The sequence below is a fragment of the Panthera uncia genome, assembly GCF_023721935.1.
Source record: "Panthera uncia isolate 11264 chromosome B2 unlocalized genomic scaffold, Puncia_PCG_1.0 HiC_scaffold_24, whole genome shotgun sequence".
Lineage (NCBI taxonomy): Eukaryota > Metazoa > Chordata > Mammalia > Carnivora > Felidae > Panthera > Panthera uncia.
In genome coordinates, this window is record NW_026057580.1 from 3,189,710 (window position 1) to 3,204,469 (window position 14,760).

General features: G+C 38.0%; 1 protein-coding gene across 1 annotated transcript in view; it reads left to right on the forward strand.

The window, feature by feature from the left end:
• Positions 1–14,760, forward strand: part of KIF6 (kinesin family member 6) — a 385,696-nt gene that overhangs the window by 115,990 nt on the left and 254,946 nt on the right. The window contains exon 7 of the mRNA XM_049652734.1: positions 9,521–9,727. Coding sequence (XP_049508691.1) covers positions 9,521–9,727 — 207 coding nt within the window. The remainder of the gene's footprint in view (positions 1–9,520; positions 9,728–14,760) is intronic.

Genomic DNA, 14,760 nt, shown 5'->3' on the forward strand with positions numbered 1-14,760 from the left:
AGTTAAACGAAGGAAGCCTTGTTTGCAGTCTTCTCTCGGTCAGGTTTTTTTTTTTTTTTTTTTTTTTTTTTTTTTCAGGCAAGCTAACTTTTGTATCCAATCCTTATAATGGTTCCAGCTAGGAGGGAGGAGACAGGGGTCTTACAAACCACCAAAAACCTTCAACAAGTACTTTTACTAGGTTGGGGTATGCCATTTGGAGTGTTGCCAGTTGTAACAGCAACTGAGATCTTCATGGCCATAGAAAGAACTGCAGAATCTTCAAAATACGGAAAAAATATGATTGGACTATAAAGCAGAGAGAAATAATGTTTCTAATAGTAGCTTTCTGTGCTTTTAGAGTTCTTCCTTCAGCATCTCTACCGTAAATGACATTGTCCCTGAATTCCTGTCTGTTTGATCTTGATGTCCGACCTGAAACGTTGCATTGAGAGTTATCACCATCAATCTGACGGGATAAGCTTCTTTCATAAGAATAAAATTATATGAAAGTATATCTGAGTTCTGAGTTCAGTACTGATCTTGTCTGTACAGAGGATAGTGAAGGGTATTTTCAGCTTACCTATAATCTTGAGCTGTGTAATGTGTTCAGAATAGGTTTTCCCTAAAGACAAACCCTCTGAGCTGCTGTCAATTCATGAGATCACTAGACTTTTTAGCCCATAATATTGTTGTTCCAGTTCTGTGTATGCTCACATGTGGAAATTGTTAAGCCAGGCTGAATTTTAAAAGGAAAAAAGAAAAAAAAAGTTAAACTCAATGTAAAAGGTGAAAAATGTGCTAGATAACGGCAATAAGTTACTTGTTGCCATTGAAGAATCAGTTTTGTTATGATTCTTCTCACAGTCAAGTAAAAAAAAAATGGGGGAGGCCGGGGCAACATTTGGGGTCATATAATTTCCCTTGTTCAGAGAACAAACCTTTACTTTGGTGATTATGTGATGATAGCTCGTTCAAGGATGATAAACAGAGATGATAGTTGGACATAACTGATTGAAGATATGGGTAAAATTCCTTCTCAGTTTGCAAATGGGCCAATTTTAACATACTTAGCTTTTGATATAAATGCATTTGACTTTCATTTGTCAAATCCTGAAGAAGTGACCCGCAGAGAGGCAATCTTCTGAATTTTGACATCCAGCAGAAAAAGAGCCATCCCTAATTCTGACATTTAGTTTTCCTAAAATTAAGTCACCCTAGTAGATCTTACAGGATGTGAAAAAAAAAAAAAAACCAAACAAAAAAAAACCACATCAAATTGATCACAGACTTGTTAGGAGAGATATATAATAAAATATAATAGGATATCAGAAAGGTGAATCATACTTGCTAGAAAATTCTTATTATATATTCCAGGTTACTCCAAAGCTTGCTTTTGAATTTTACACAAAACTGATGTACCTAATCTATTTTTCTCTTTTACAAAACTACCTTGACAATATGCTGGGCCTAGAAATCCTGCAACTAGAGAAAATGATTTTGACTACTTTTCTAAAAGCCACGTATCTTATAAAGAGAAAAATCAGAAAGAAAAACAAGGAGTTTAGAATTATTAATTCCAATTGAAGGTTATCTAATTGGGGATATTTTGCTGCTAAGCACTGTGTTCTGAAACAGCCTCAGGAAGAATCAAGGCAGGTGTTTTTAGTGTCACATGATCCACCACTCGGTTTGGTCAGTTCTCACTTCCAGGCTGGGTTGGTGTACATCAAGGGTGTGGTGGGCCTCCTGATAACCCATGTGCTACGGGAGGAATTGGATATGGAATCATTTAGCCAATGGTGGGAAGGTTAGGGAATCACTTAAGGGTGAGTTTTAACCTGAAGGCTGGGGTAGCCCAGAAAACACATAGAAGTTATTATTTTCAGTCTTCAATTCAGATAGAATAAATGAGCAGAGGAAGAAATCAGTTAGGCTATCGGGTTAGAAAGTGTTATCAGACCAGGAGAATTGGAGTGGAAATCTGGATTACGGCTTCTGTGGTGCTGTTTTTGTTCTTTGCTGGTTTATTTTAAAGAATCTCAAGAGTATACATTATACACTCTGTTCAGTCTAAGAGATTTTCTTCACCAGACCTAATCTAGTGTAGTGGAAATTCTTGTTGAGATATTTCACCCCAAAATAGGAGAGTCATTGAAAAAAAGAATTTGGTACATAGGAATGGACTATAAGATATGGCAAGAGATAACAAAGCATTCAAAGGATCCTAGAAAATGTTATATGTAATTTAAAGAGATTATTCAAATCATTGTGGGCTATATTATGTGTAGTTACTTTAAAATTGATTGAAAACATGAGATTGACTAAAAGAAAAAAATTTACCCAAAACATAATAGTATATTATGTAAACACAAAAACCATTTTTCACTTATCAATTTTTGGCCCTAAAATCAAAATGTTCAATCTCGAAAATAGCCACACACACACACACACACACACACACACACACACATAACTGCCCCTCCCACACACACCCTGTTGTGAAATAATGAAAAAAAAAAAAGAAAGGTGAACATTTCAATTCACAGGGAATCCTTGTTGATCTGCCAATAAGACTCTGTATAACAACAACTGCAAAAGAATATGTGTTCTGAAATCATCGAGCACCAGGCTTGGTTGTTGTGTATCTGCAGAATCCATAAGGGAAGATGACTGAACAGCCTTTTGAAGATGTTCACCAATTCTTGCCACTATACCATCGCTTTGCAAAATTTTCTGTCAGCCTCCGAATATGTCCTGCTTTGTAGAAAATGATTCTTATGCAGTGAAATATGAGATTTTTAAACTTATGAAATAGTTTCTGAGAGTGGTAGGCCAGCCAGTGCCAGTAAATGGCTTGGAGGGCTGTAGGAGAAGGAATTTCAGTCTTCAGTGTAGGCATGTGGTGTTTTCTTGATTTGATGCTATATTATGTAAAGTGCTCTGCCAAAGCCATTGCAAGTACCATCCACAGCCACGTTGCTGTTCCAAGCCCCTTTTGTATAGAAAGTTTGAAGTCACTATTGTCTGACAGGGTCACTTTTGAGTCACCTTTTATAATGTGTACCTTTTATAATTACATCATGCAAAGTGGGCTGGCCACCAAACACTCATCTGAGGCCCGATAGATCACACCATTACCCCTCTCTGCCCCTGTAGCAAATTTATTCATATTATGTCATAATTTTTAAAATGCTAAACATTTAAAAATCCATTTGAAAAAATCCATCATTTGGATTTTTCCAGAGTTTGAATATTAATGATCTTCTACTCTACGCACAAATGTTAAATGTCCTTTTTGAACACAATAGCTAATGCCATTTGTGAATCGTCCAAGAGAATTCGTGGAGGTAATTTAATTTTGAGTAGGTTTATTTTGGAGGAGGAAGAGGACATACATTTCCCAGTCAGAAATGATAGGCAATACTTGACCAGCAAGAGGACATTCTAGGTAAGAGAAAAGGCAGTTGAAGATGTAGAGGGTAGTGGGAGATCTCTGGAATCAGGCACAATGGGTAGGGAGACTTGAGTCGATCTTACTTTTTCAAATAATTCTAATTTTTAGACTTAAATGAATTCCATGGACTTAAAGAATTTGGGGGGAAAAAGGAGTTTGCAGATGTGGTCTTGGAATGATATGGAGATTTTTAGAAATTATGGAGCATGCCATAGAGCTTCCAGAAAGCTAGAAATGAATAAGGTCAGCAATTAAACAAGTATTTTTGAACACTATTATGCTGTATTATGTTAGGGTTACAATGATGAATAAGACAGCCTCAAGGAGCTCAGAATCTAGGTGGGAGGAAGAAGGAAGTGGAAAGCATTTGCTAGAGGATGTAACCTTCCCAATGGAACTTGTTATGATGAATCTATAAGGGACCAGTGATCCTGGGTTTTTAGACTTTTACCCCATTAAAGAAAGCCATATACTTTCTTATTTTCCAAGAAAGAAAATATATTTGGAAAATGGCAAGTTAATATTTTTGATACTAAGCCCTAAGACAAGAATCTGGTAAAGCATTCTTAAATAATGATCAGTAAGCAATTAGGAAAGAGTCAACATTGATTCATCTTAAACTAATTCTATTCACTTTTTTGATAAGGTTATAAAAACTCATAGATCAAATAGATCCAATTTATTTAATAAAGTCTCTCAAAAGTATCCTTGGGGATATACAGAGAAATTGAAGGTATATGAAAGTGCTTGGATTAAAGCCAATTGGAAAATACCCATAACTGTTTCCTAACAGAGTAGAGAGTAGGAGTGTTCATGGAATGTTGTTCTGCCTTATTAATTCTTACAAATTATTTGGATGAGGATACTTTCATTTGTAGATAGCAAAAAATTGAAAGAAAAAAGTTCCATAATTATCTCAAGTGATTGTAACTTGGGGTAAAAACTAATCAAATACAGGTCAGTCATCAAATAAATGTTTGTGTATGTGTGTGTGTTTCCCAAACAAATTTCATATCATGGGTAAAAGGGTGGAGCAAACATGATAGGACACTTCATGTGCTAGTTACGGGCAACTCTAGATTTAGATTGCCTGGATTCCAGTGTCCTCTGCTGTGGTTAGTCTACACTAGAAAGAATATATGCAATTCAGAGTGTCAGAGTGCCTGCCATATTAAAAAAAATATTTTGAGGAACACACTTGAAGGAACTAGAGATATTTAGTCTTAGTGATGTGATAGTTTAATTCAGAAATATAGGTAGAACTGATGTAATCAAATATGTTTTTTAAAAATATTATTCTACAACGTGGAGAACAATTGGAGGAGACGAGTAAATTTGGGGAGACTAATAAGGAGAGAATGTCATGACCCAGAGGAGAGATCAAGGATATTTGGAGATAGAAGTAGAAGTAAATTCAAGAGGAATGGACTGGACGTCCATGTGTGGGACACAGAATGAGGGAAAGTGATGAGCTTATTTTGGGGAGCATTAGGTTTAAGATGCTGGCAAGGCATTTTAGTGGCAGTTATCAGTAGACATTCTAATCTAGTGCACAGAGAAACTGTGGTTGGAAATAAGGATATGGGAGGCATCTGAATAGAGTGAATATCAACAGGAATGGACATTTATATGACCTTTCACAGTTCATGGGCCACTTCCACACTCAGTATAGCTCTTTGCAGCAAAGCAAGCCTTATTATAGGGATTACAAAGACACAAGAACCAAAATTATGTCAATTTGCTTAATATTTCAACACCAGTAAGTGACGGAACCAGGACTTGAAACCGGGTGTTTCAATACCACATTCTAAGACCGTTGATCTGTGACTTTTAAACTACACTACAGTATCTATTCAGTGATAATCAGACCTATCGACGAAGACCTTTCCAAGGGGAAGAAATATCATGACCATAGCTTGGGACCTGCGTGTTTTCGGGACTGGGGAGAAAAGCGTCCAGTAAAGGAAAAGGAAACAGAGCAGTTAGAGAGAAAGTGCCAGGACAGTGTAGATTCTAGAAACCCAGGAGGGGCAGGGTGGGTAGAGAGCCTCCAGGATGAGGGGATGATTAGTATTCTTAGGTATTACCTAGAGGGTCAGCATGCTCAGTTCTGAGAACAGACCCCTTTCTGTATTGCAAATTTGCCTTTTTCTCAGCATTCCCTCTCATTTCACTTGTTTTGTCTTTAGCTCTTGAGCTAGATTATAAATTTCTTGAGGGCAAGTTCCATGTCTTATTTTCCTTCTAGTCTTTGTGCTGCCTAACACAGAGCTGTATCCACAGACTGATATGAAATGTGAAAGCTCTCTGCATGCAGATGATTAATCATCACTAACATTTTTCCAAAGACATAGTCTCTAGTGCCAAGAGCACATTTGTTCAAAATGTGCACTTAAATTTGAATGAATCTGCCTAAATGGTGCCATCTGTTCTTAGGCAGTTTCAGAAATGTTTTAATACGATTTTACCTTTAAAAGGACAAATGTAGGGGCATGCCTGTGAGACATATAGACACCCTTAAATAAACAGAGCAGACACCAGCACATTCGATCACACTTAAACAGCTACACATAAAGAATGTTTTCTGAGGTTTAAGAAAATTTTAGCTAAGAGGACACCAACTACTACTTCATGCAGGAAATATTTATGGGAAGTTACAAAATTGTAGGCATGGACTCCTACAGCATATTACTGCATTTTAATTACAGACTCCAGAAATACAACTTAATTTGATGTAAATCTCACATTCCTTTGAAATCGGTACACTCTTCCATTATTTGCTAATGGGCCACATTTTATTGTGTCTGCAGTGGATCCATTTGGAAGCTGAAGACAGATGTCGGGGAGAGTCTCTGTGTTATTTATTTCTATCGATTGTCGATTTGACTTTTGTTCCAGTACTGTAGGATTTATTGTTGGGCGAATATAACAGTGACGTGAAACCCATGTTTAAGTTCTGCAAATAACTTCCAGTCACTTTCGAAACACCTCAACTTAGGTTCTAAATTTGAGTTTGCGGTTTTACAGGCACAGTTATTTGCTGGTCCACTTCAGCATGCAAAATCACACACTGGCCAGATCTGAGTATGGTTATTGTGGCAACGAGTAATGGGTCACATTTTCAGCCTATTTAACTCACTAGCTACATCATCATCACCAACACAATGCCAAGATTTTGACATCTGTGTATTTTGGTAGTTGGTGTAAATCAACAATGGTGGATATCAAGAACTCAGATTTGCAGAAGGAATTTCGGGTTAAAATAGCATCCGAGTGTGTTACCCTCTCTGAATACGTGTGCATCCATATGGAAATTCTTTTGTTAAATCCCATTTTGCAGGGGTGGGGAGCTGCACACACTTACTCACATGAACAGTCATTTGGAATACTGTTAGGTAAATTTTATTTTTAGGTATCAGAATTTGCTTCTGATAATTACAAAAAATTTTTTTAATGTTTATTTTTGAGAGAGAGAGAGAGCAAGCAGAGGAGGGGCAGAGAGAGAGGGAGACACAGAATCCGAAGCAGGCTCCATGCTCTGAGCTGTCAGTACAGAGCCCGATGCGGGGCTCAAACTCAGGGACCATGAAATCATGGCCTGAGCCAAAGTTGGATGCTTGACTGACTGAGCCACCCAAGAGCCCACTTCTGCTAATTTTAAATAAATAGGGTATTACAGATACAACTGAAGTCCTCTTGTGGCCTTTTTGCTTTGTATCCCTCACAGAGGCAACCATTAGCATTAATTTGCTGTGTTCTTCCAGTCCATATTTTTATACTTTAATGACCTAAGTTCTAGAGCCATGAATGAAATTTTTAGGTGATACTTCTTTTTGAGCACCTGAGTTCTGTCATAGATATCATTTTGATCATCGAAGTTTACATCATTCTTTAACATGCTATTTCTCATCAGCAGTTCAGAAACCCATCTGTCAATCTATCCAAAAGGTGCTTCATTTTGACTTCCCTGTAGTTTGAATTATCCAAGTTCATTCATCTCTACTACCACAGATTTTCATTTAGGTTGTACATCTTGTGCCAATTTCTTGCTATACCCAAGCATGAATGCCCATATGTGTGCATACCAATCACCCCTTTTCACTCTCTCCCAGTGAGACTTGTTCCAGACTTCTCTCCAGGAATACACCTCGGAGTCTGTTGCTGGGTTGTGGGTTATATCCATCTGGAACCTTACCACATATTGTCAAATTGCTCTCATAAAGAGGTTCTTACTTTATATTCCTCCCAGCAGTATATAAATGTTCTTGTTTCCTTGTATCTTTACAAATCTTGTTTTGTTAGACTCCATTTTCTAAAAGTTTCCAGTCTGATAGAGGTGAGTGAAATACTTTATCATGATGGCTCTAATTGTTTGTCCTGGCTATTTGTGAGTTGGAGCATTTTTTTTCAAATACTAATTAACCATTTTTAGGTTTCCTCTCTATGGGTTGCCTGTTCATATCCTTTGCTCATTTTTTTTCGGAGTTGCCTTTTTCTTATCGATGTGTGGAGGTTCTTTATTTCAAGCATTAATCTTTTGTTAGCTATATGGATTGCAAACATCAACTCCCAGCCTTCCAACTCTGTGGTAGATTTTATCACCCAGAAGTTCTTTAATTTTGGATAATTTGGTCAAATACTTTCAATTAATTCATTTTTGTGTTTAATATCTTATCATAAAAGATCCATGACTGCCTTGAATTGGTCCTGATATGCTTCCATATTTTCTTATATGAATGTTAAAATTGTGTTATTTTACACCTAAGTCTTTAATACATTTTGGAATTTATTTGTGTATCAAGTGTGAGAAGCAACCTAAATTTATTTTTTTCAAGATGGATAGCCAGTTATTCCAGCACCATTTGTTAATTAGTCTGTTCTTTCTCCATTATGGTGTGAGGTCACTTCTGTCCTATCCAGAGTTTCTAAATGAGCCCAGCATGTTTCCCTGATCTCATTATCTGTTCCTGCAGCAATACCACACTGTTTCAATTACTATGGCATTATGATATACCTTGATGTATAGCAGGACATGCTCCCCTCTCTTGTGCTTCTTTCACAGAATTGTTTCTGTTATTTTTTTATATTTGCTCCGTCTGTTTTTTAGAATTAATTTGCCCTGTTCCACAAACATAACATGTGGTATTTTTATTTCAATTGCATTGGTTATGTATGTTAATATAGAGAAATTAATATACAGATTCATTTTTAGTTTTCCCATCTATGACATGGTACATTAATATCTAGGACACCTTTTATTTAGGTTTTCTTTTTGTATCTCTTAATATTATTTTATCATTTTCCCTACAAATCACACTTTTTTATAAGATTAATCCCCCATTATTTCATTGTCTTTGTTACCATTATAAGTAATATTAGACTTCCTGATTAATTATTGCTGGTTATTAGAACTTCTCTAATTTGGCATGTTGATCTTTCATCCAGCAACCCTGCTAAACTTCTTAGTTTTTAACTTAGTTTTTAACAGTTTATAGATGTTCCTGCATTTTCTTTGTAGACTACCATATTTTCTGCAGATAATGATGTTTTCATCTCTTCTTTTCCTGTCACGATGACTTGTATTTCGTTTTCTTGTTTACTGCATTGGCTGGGACCCCCTGTTCACTGTTGGGTAGTAGCAGTGATACTGGGCATCCTTGTCTGTTGGTTGTGTTTATTACAAGTGTGTAATGAATTCTCCCAGTGCACCCATTCTCACCTTTTTCCCCATGATGTTCACATTGAGCATCTGCAGTATGGCTAGCCAAGATTAAGGTGGGAACTGTGGTCATGTAATGAAATTAAGTTATCATATTAGTAAGTAGACCCAAGCTTTACCTTATTCAAACTCTTTCCTCACTTTCTGAATCAACCCATCCACATCTGTTGTCAGTCTTTCCGGAAACAATACATTAAGTATAACTGACTTTAAGAGGTCTCGGCTACAAGTGTTTTTGTTGCATTGGACAGCACTGGCTTCATTGGAAGTGTCATACCATCAGAAACATAAATTTAAATTTTTTGAGATTCTGTGAAAATGCTCATTGTTCACATTGATTTTGTTTTGCAATTCCTTTTTTGTAGACTCCAATGAACCAAGCTTCAACTCGTTCCCACTGCATTTTCTCTATTCACTTATCAAGCAAGGAGCCAGGATCTGCGACCGTCCGCCATGCCAAACTTCACTTGGTTGACCTGGCTGGTTCAGAGCGAGTTGCAAAGACTGGAGTGGGAGGCCAACTTCTAACAGAGGCCAAGTACATCAACTTGTCCCTTCATTACTTAGAACAGGTAAAATGGGCACAACGGGATTAACTATATCTACCATTTGCTGACACACTTTACTAGGCACTCAGCTAACATTTTTGTTTTTTGTTTTCCTCTTTTATTGTGGTAAAATATACATAACATAAACTTCATAATTTTAATCATTTTAAGTATTCAATTCTGTGTCGTTATGTACATTCACAGTGTTGTGCATCCATCACCGCCATCCATTTCCAGAACTTTTTTCATGACCCCAAACAGAAACTCTGTACTTATTAAGTAGTAATTCTCCATTTCCTTATGCTTCCAGTATCTGGTAACCTCTGTTCTACTCCCTGTCTCTATGAACTTGCCTATTCTAGATACTCATATAAGTGGAATGTACAATATTTGTCCTTTTCTGCCTGGGTTTATTTCCCTTAGCATAATGTCTTCAAAGTCCCTCATATGCTGTAGCATGTATTTGAATTCTGTTCCTGTTCAAAGCTGAGAAATGTTTCATTGTATGTACATGCCATGTCTTGTTTATCTGTTCATCCATCGACGGATGCTTCAGTTGTTGCTACCTTTTGGCTATTGTGAATAATGCTGCTGTGAACATTGGGGTAGCATTTTGTATATACCATTTCATTTAAACCTTACAACAGCCCTACAATGTAAGGTATTAGTTATTTCCATCTTGTAGATTTTAAAACTCAGATCTTCCTGAGGCCTTCCCAAGGTTACCAGCTAGCAGTAAGATGAGGAGTAGAATCTTGAATTGCCTGGCTACAAGGCCCATGTGTTTTCTTACTATACCTTATTGTTTTTACTGTAAAGTTTGTAATGGGTGTGAAAATAGGTTATAAATGGCCTCCTGTGGCCTATCTTTTCAGGCTTGTGGCTTAGTTATAGGAACATAATTTAGAGATGACTGATATCTTTTTTGGCTTCTGGTGACTTGAGTTCGTGATTGTGATCCTGCAATGGTTCTCTTTGCTTTACCTGTCCTCCCGACCCCTACCCCAAGTTTACTACGATCTACCCCAGTGTGTGCTCTGTTTTTTATTTCTGATTTTGACTCCAGGTGATAAGAGAGCTCATCTGAATTTAGCCAAATAAATTTTCCAGAAAAAAATCCTCACCCCTTAAAATGAGCATATTGAATTGGATGATTTCTCAAGTTTCTTTCAGCTCTGTGAGTGAAGTGCTGTGAGTTGAATGTTAAAGATGGCAACTACTTCCAAATTCTCAGAAAAAAAAAAAAAAGAGGAGCATGATTAAAACCTGGAGTAGAGAAGTGCAGACTATATTGGCAAGGCAGAAGGACTTGCTAATGAGTGTTGGAGGCTAAAAGATTTGAAAAAACAAACAGAAACACCCCCTCCCCCCTTTTTGAGACTGATATTGTCCTGATGGTAAATGCTTTCTAATGGTCAAGTTGGCTGAAAAAGCAGATTGAGAGAAACCTAAGGGAGTTGTATCTGAACAAGGTACATGCAGTTAGGCTCTAACCAAATAAACCCCCGTAATGCAGCACCCAGAGATTAATGACCTGCCCAGTGTTCAGATCAATTTTAGTGTTTCTGACAAGATTCAGGCTTCCCTAGCTCTTCCTTACTCAAATATTACACACTACTTTTACTTTAACAGAGCATTTACTTAATAGGACACTTACAAAACATTGATATAAAAACATAACGGACTATATTTAAAGTGCTTTATTTCAACGAAATATACCTAGTTGTTTCAGTTGGTAGCACTGTTGGCTTTAATTCCCATTATGCCCATCTGTTCATACAAAATTATATTCATTAGTTGAATCAGAATTTCCACCAATTGTTACCACTCAACGAAAACATTCTGCCCCTAATCCTCTCTTCATTTTAGCACAACCTCTGTAAGCTGCTACTTGTCATTAGAACTATTTCTCTCCCCACATCTCTTCTCTTCAGGATTCTTATAACATCAGCCTCATGTGAGTGGTCTTGGTGGCTCTGTGCATTTGGTTTCCTGTATAACGAATTTATGTACTTAAACATTTACAAGGAGCAAGAGCATGCTGAGGACTGTGCCAGGCACTGGAGCATAGTGCCAAGCAAAGTAGAAACGGTCCTTGCCCCAGAGGTCTCATGGGCTGGTGCAGGGAGATGTGCGTGGAATAAATAGTCATTGAATACTTGGTTTTAGTCCAGGTGAGTTGTGCAGAAAAAGGCCAAGGGGTGAGGAAAGCTTGTAATGGGGATCGGACTTCAACTGAGAAAGGTGGAAGGAATGAAAGTTCTTTCAGGGCTGATATTAAGCAAAGATTCAAAGAATGAGTAGGAGGGAACCAGGCAGGGCTGGGGTTAGTGTATGTCAGGCAGTGGGAACTTGGAGTCCGTTAGCCCTTTGCTCCAGTACAGGGGCTCGATTGACACAGAGCTGCAGTGACATTCACATGTCGTTGACCTTTGGCTTTCAGAATGTAAATAATCTGTTTCATATTCACCCAATGCGTCACTCCAGCTGTTAACTGCTTACACTGATCCACAAGTGTCTTCGTGGAGGTTATAGCATAAGACAAGGGAGAGAGAAAAAGGGGAAGGTTAGCCCGAGAGTGAAGAGGGACACAAATGTAGGAAACTGGAGTATGTGGACATAGATGTGTGAAGTTGAATAAATCTAGGAGTTGCGGCTAGAGAAGAATAGGTGGGTAGTAGAGAAATTTTGGAATTTCACACAGAAAGAGATAAGTGAGAGAGATCCAAGGAGTACAGGGGAATAGGAATAATAAAAAGAGGCAGGCAGATACCATTAATGAAATAACAGGACTTTTGTACACAGGTTTTCTTTATGTTGGACTTGATTATGGGGCTGACGAGACCGGACGTGTAACACAATTTAGTTTAACTCACTTCATTCATTCATTCACTCATTCATTCAACAAATTATGATTAAATGTCCGTGAAGTGCTACAAGTTATGTTAGGCAATGGGGATAAATGCATGGGTGAGAAGATAGTCTATGCTATCGTGTTATCTAGTGAAGGAGCAAAGCAAATAAACAGATCCTTACAGGGTGCCTGGATGGCTCAGTCGGTTGAGTGTCTGACTCTTAATTTTGGCTTAGGTCATGATCCCAGGGTTGTGGGATAAAGCCCCACAGTTGGGCTCTGCGCTGGTTCCACAGTGGAACCTGCTTGAGATTCTCTCTTTCTCTTTCTGTCTCTGTCTCTGTCTCTCTCTCTCTCCCTGTGCCCCTCCCCCACTCACGTGTGCACACTCTCATTCTTTCAAAAAAAAAAAAAATCCTTACATATAGTCAGATAAATGCTCTATTAGAAATTCAGGTAAATGTTTGTAATTAATTACATCTTCTCCATCTTATTTTATATATATCTATATCTATATATATGGAGATGTCCTAGGACAATTCGGTAACCTCTCTTACATTTATTATCCCACACTACTTATAGAAATTCCATGAAGAACCGTCACTGCCCTTCTGGCCATAATTATGGACCTTACACCTGCTCGCAGGGCACAACCTTTCTGAGTTGAATGCACCTTATTGTGCTCATAAGTAAATAAATTTCTGTTTGTCAGAACATTGTTGGTTTTGGAAATTTCCTTGTGTATGCAGTCCTCTTTCCAAAAAGTCTCCTCGAAAACATTTTAAGCCACAATAACAGGGTACATCTTGGCCCTAGAAATTAAGTCTGTGGAAGAGAAGGAAGGGGATATACGTATTTGTTCTAACCATAAGCCTCACCAAGTGCCCCTGGTGTGACCCTCGGTCTCTATCAGCCCAAACATCAAGTGAAAAACCACTGGGAACAGAGTGTTTGCTCTCTGCCTCTACAGAAATCAGAATCAGGGTCACCTTCAGCCAGTTACCCCCCATTAGTGGGACTTCCCCAGAGTTTTCGTTTCCATTTGGCTTCCACTAAATGTGTGTGTTCAGGAGGAAAACTAATGGTGCCAGTGCCAGTTGTAACCGCTCCAAATCATTGTCAGTTTTCAGAGGCTAATTTTCCATGTGCTTCTGAGCTCTTTAAAGGAAAATCTCTTTAACTCATTAAATAGCAATCTGAGTTATTGATTTTAGGCATAGTTTCAAGATAGTTGGAGATACTGTTAAATATAATGTGAGTTTCCACTCTTTGTTGCTTAAAGAATGCCCTCAGGAACATATTGTTGTATTTGTACATGAAATCCCAATGGAAGTAGACACTAAAAAAAAAAAAAAAAAAAAAGAATCCAGGTTGTATACCACCTCCTTACCCTGTGCCATGCGGATCATTTGGTTCCTGCTGAATTCAGAGAGCCCAAAGCTGCCCCACAAAGAATAATCTACCTTTGCCTCTCTCCCAAATACCAGCCATTTCTGGGTCACTCTGAAGATCTGTATCTGCTCCAAGGGGTCTGGGCTTGTTATGGTATCCCCAAACTCCTTTAGAGCTGAGAAGATCCCTCTTGGAGAGAAATGGTCCAGAACTGGATTTATATGGCTGTAGCAAGTGTCCAAAGGGATCATAAGGAACATAGCCTGGACACCCCTGCAAACACGGGGTACTTTTTGTTTTACTATTCCAGAAACTATCTCTATGCATCTTTAAAACATTTTTGTGAGATAGGCAGGCATTCCAATCCCACTTTTACAAGTGAGGAAATAGAGACTAATAAAGGTAAGAGATTCGCCTAAAATCACACAAGTGTGCAGCTGGTTTCTGCCTCTGAGTCCTGGGTTCTTTCTTTTATTATGCACTGCTTTCATTTCCCCCATTTTTAAAGACCATGCTTTCCAATCCGTAATCCCATTTTGAATTTTAATTATTCTCTTGAACAATTTTAGAGCCCTTTCTGGAAAGGACATTGGGATTGCCTCTATAACACTCATTGCAGGAGTAGCAGCCAGGGGCCCATCCCAGCTCTAGGAGTAGACCTTGACTAGTGTAGGCTAGGTGGGACCTTGGCTAGAGTGATTGGTTCAGGGATGGGCCCGTGACCCATGTTTGTCCCTAGGAAAGCTCAGAATGTATGTTTAATAATTAGAGAACTTTATCACATCAGTTATAAATAAGAACATTGGTCAGC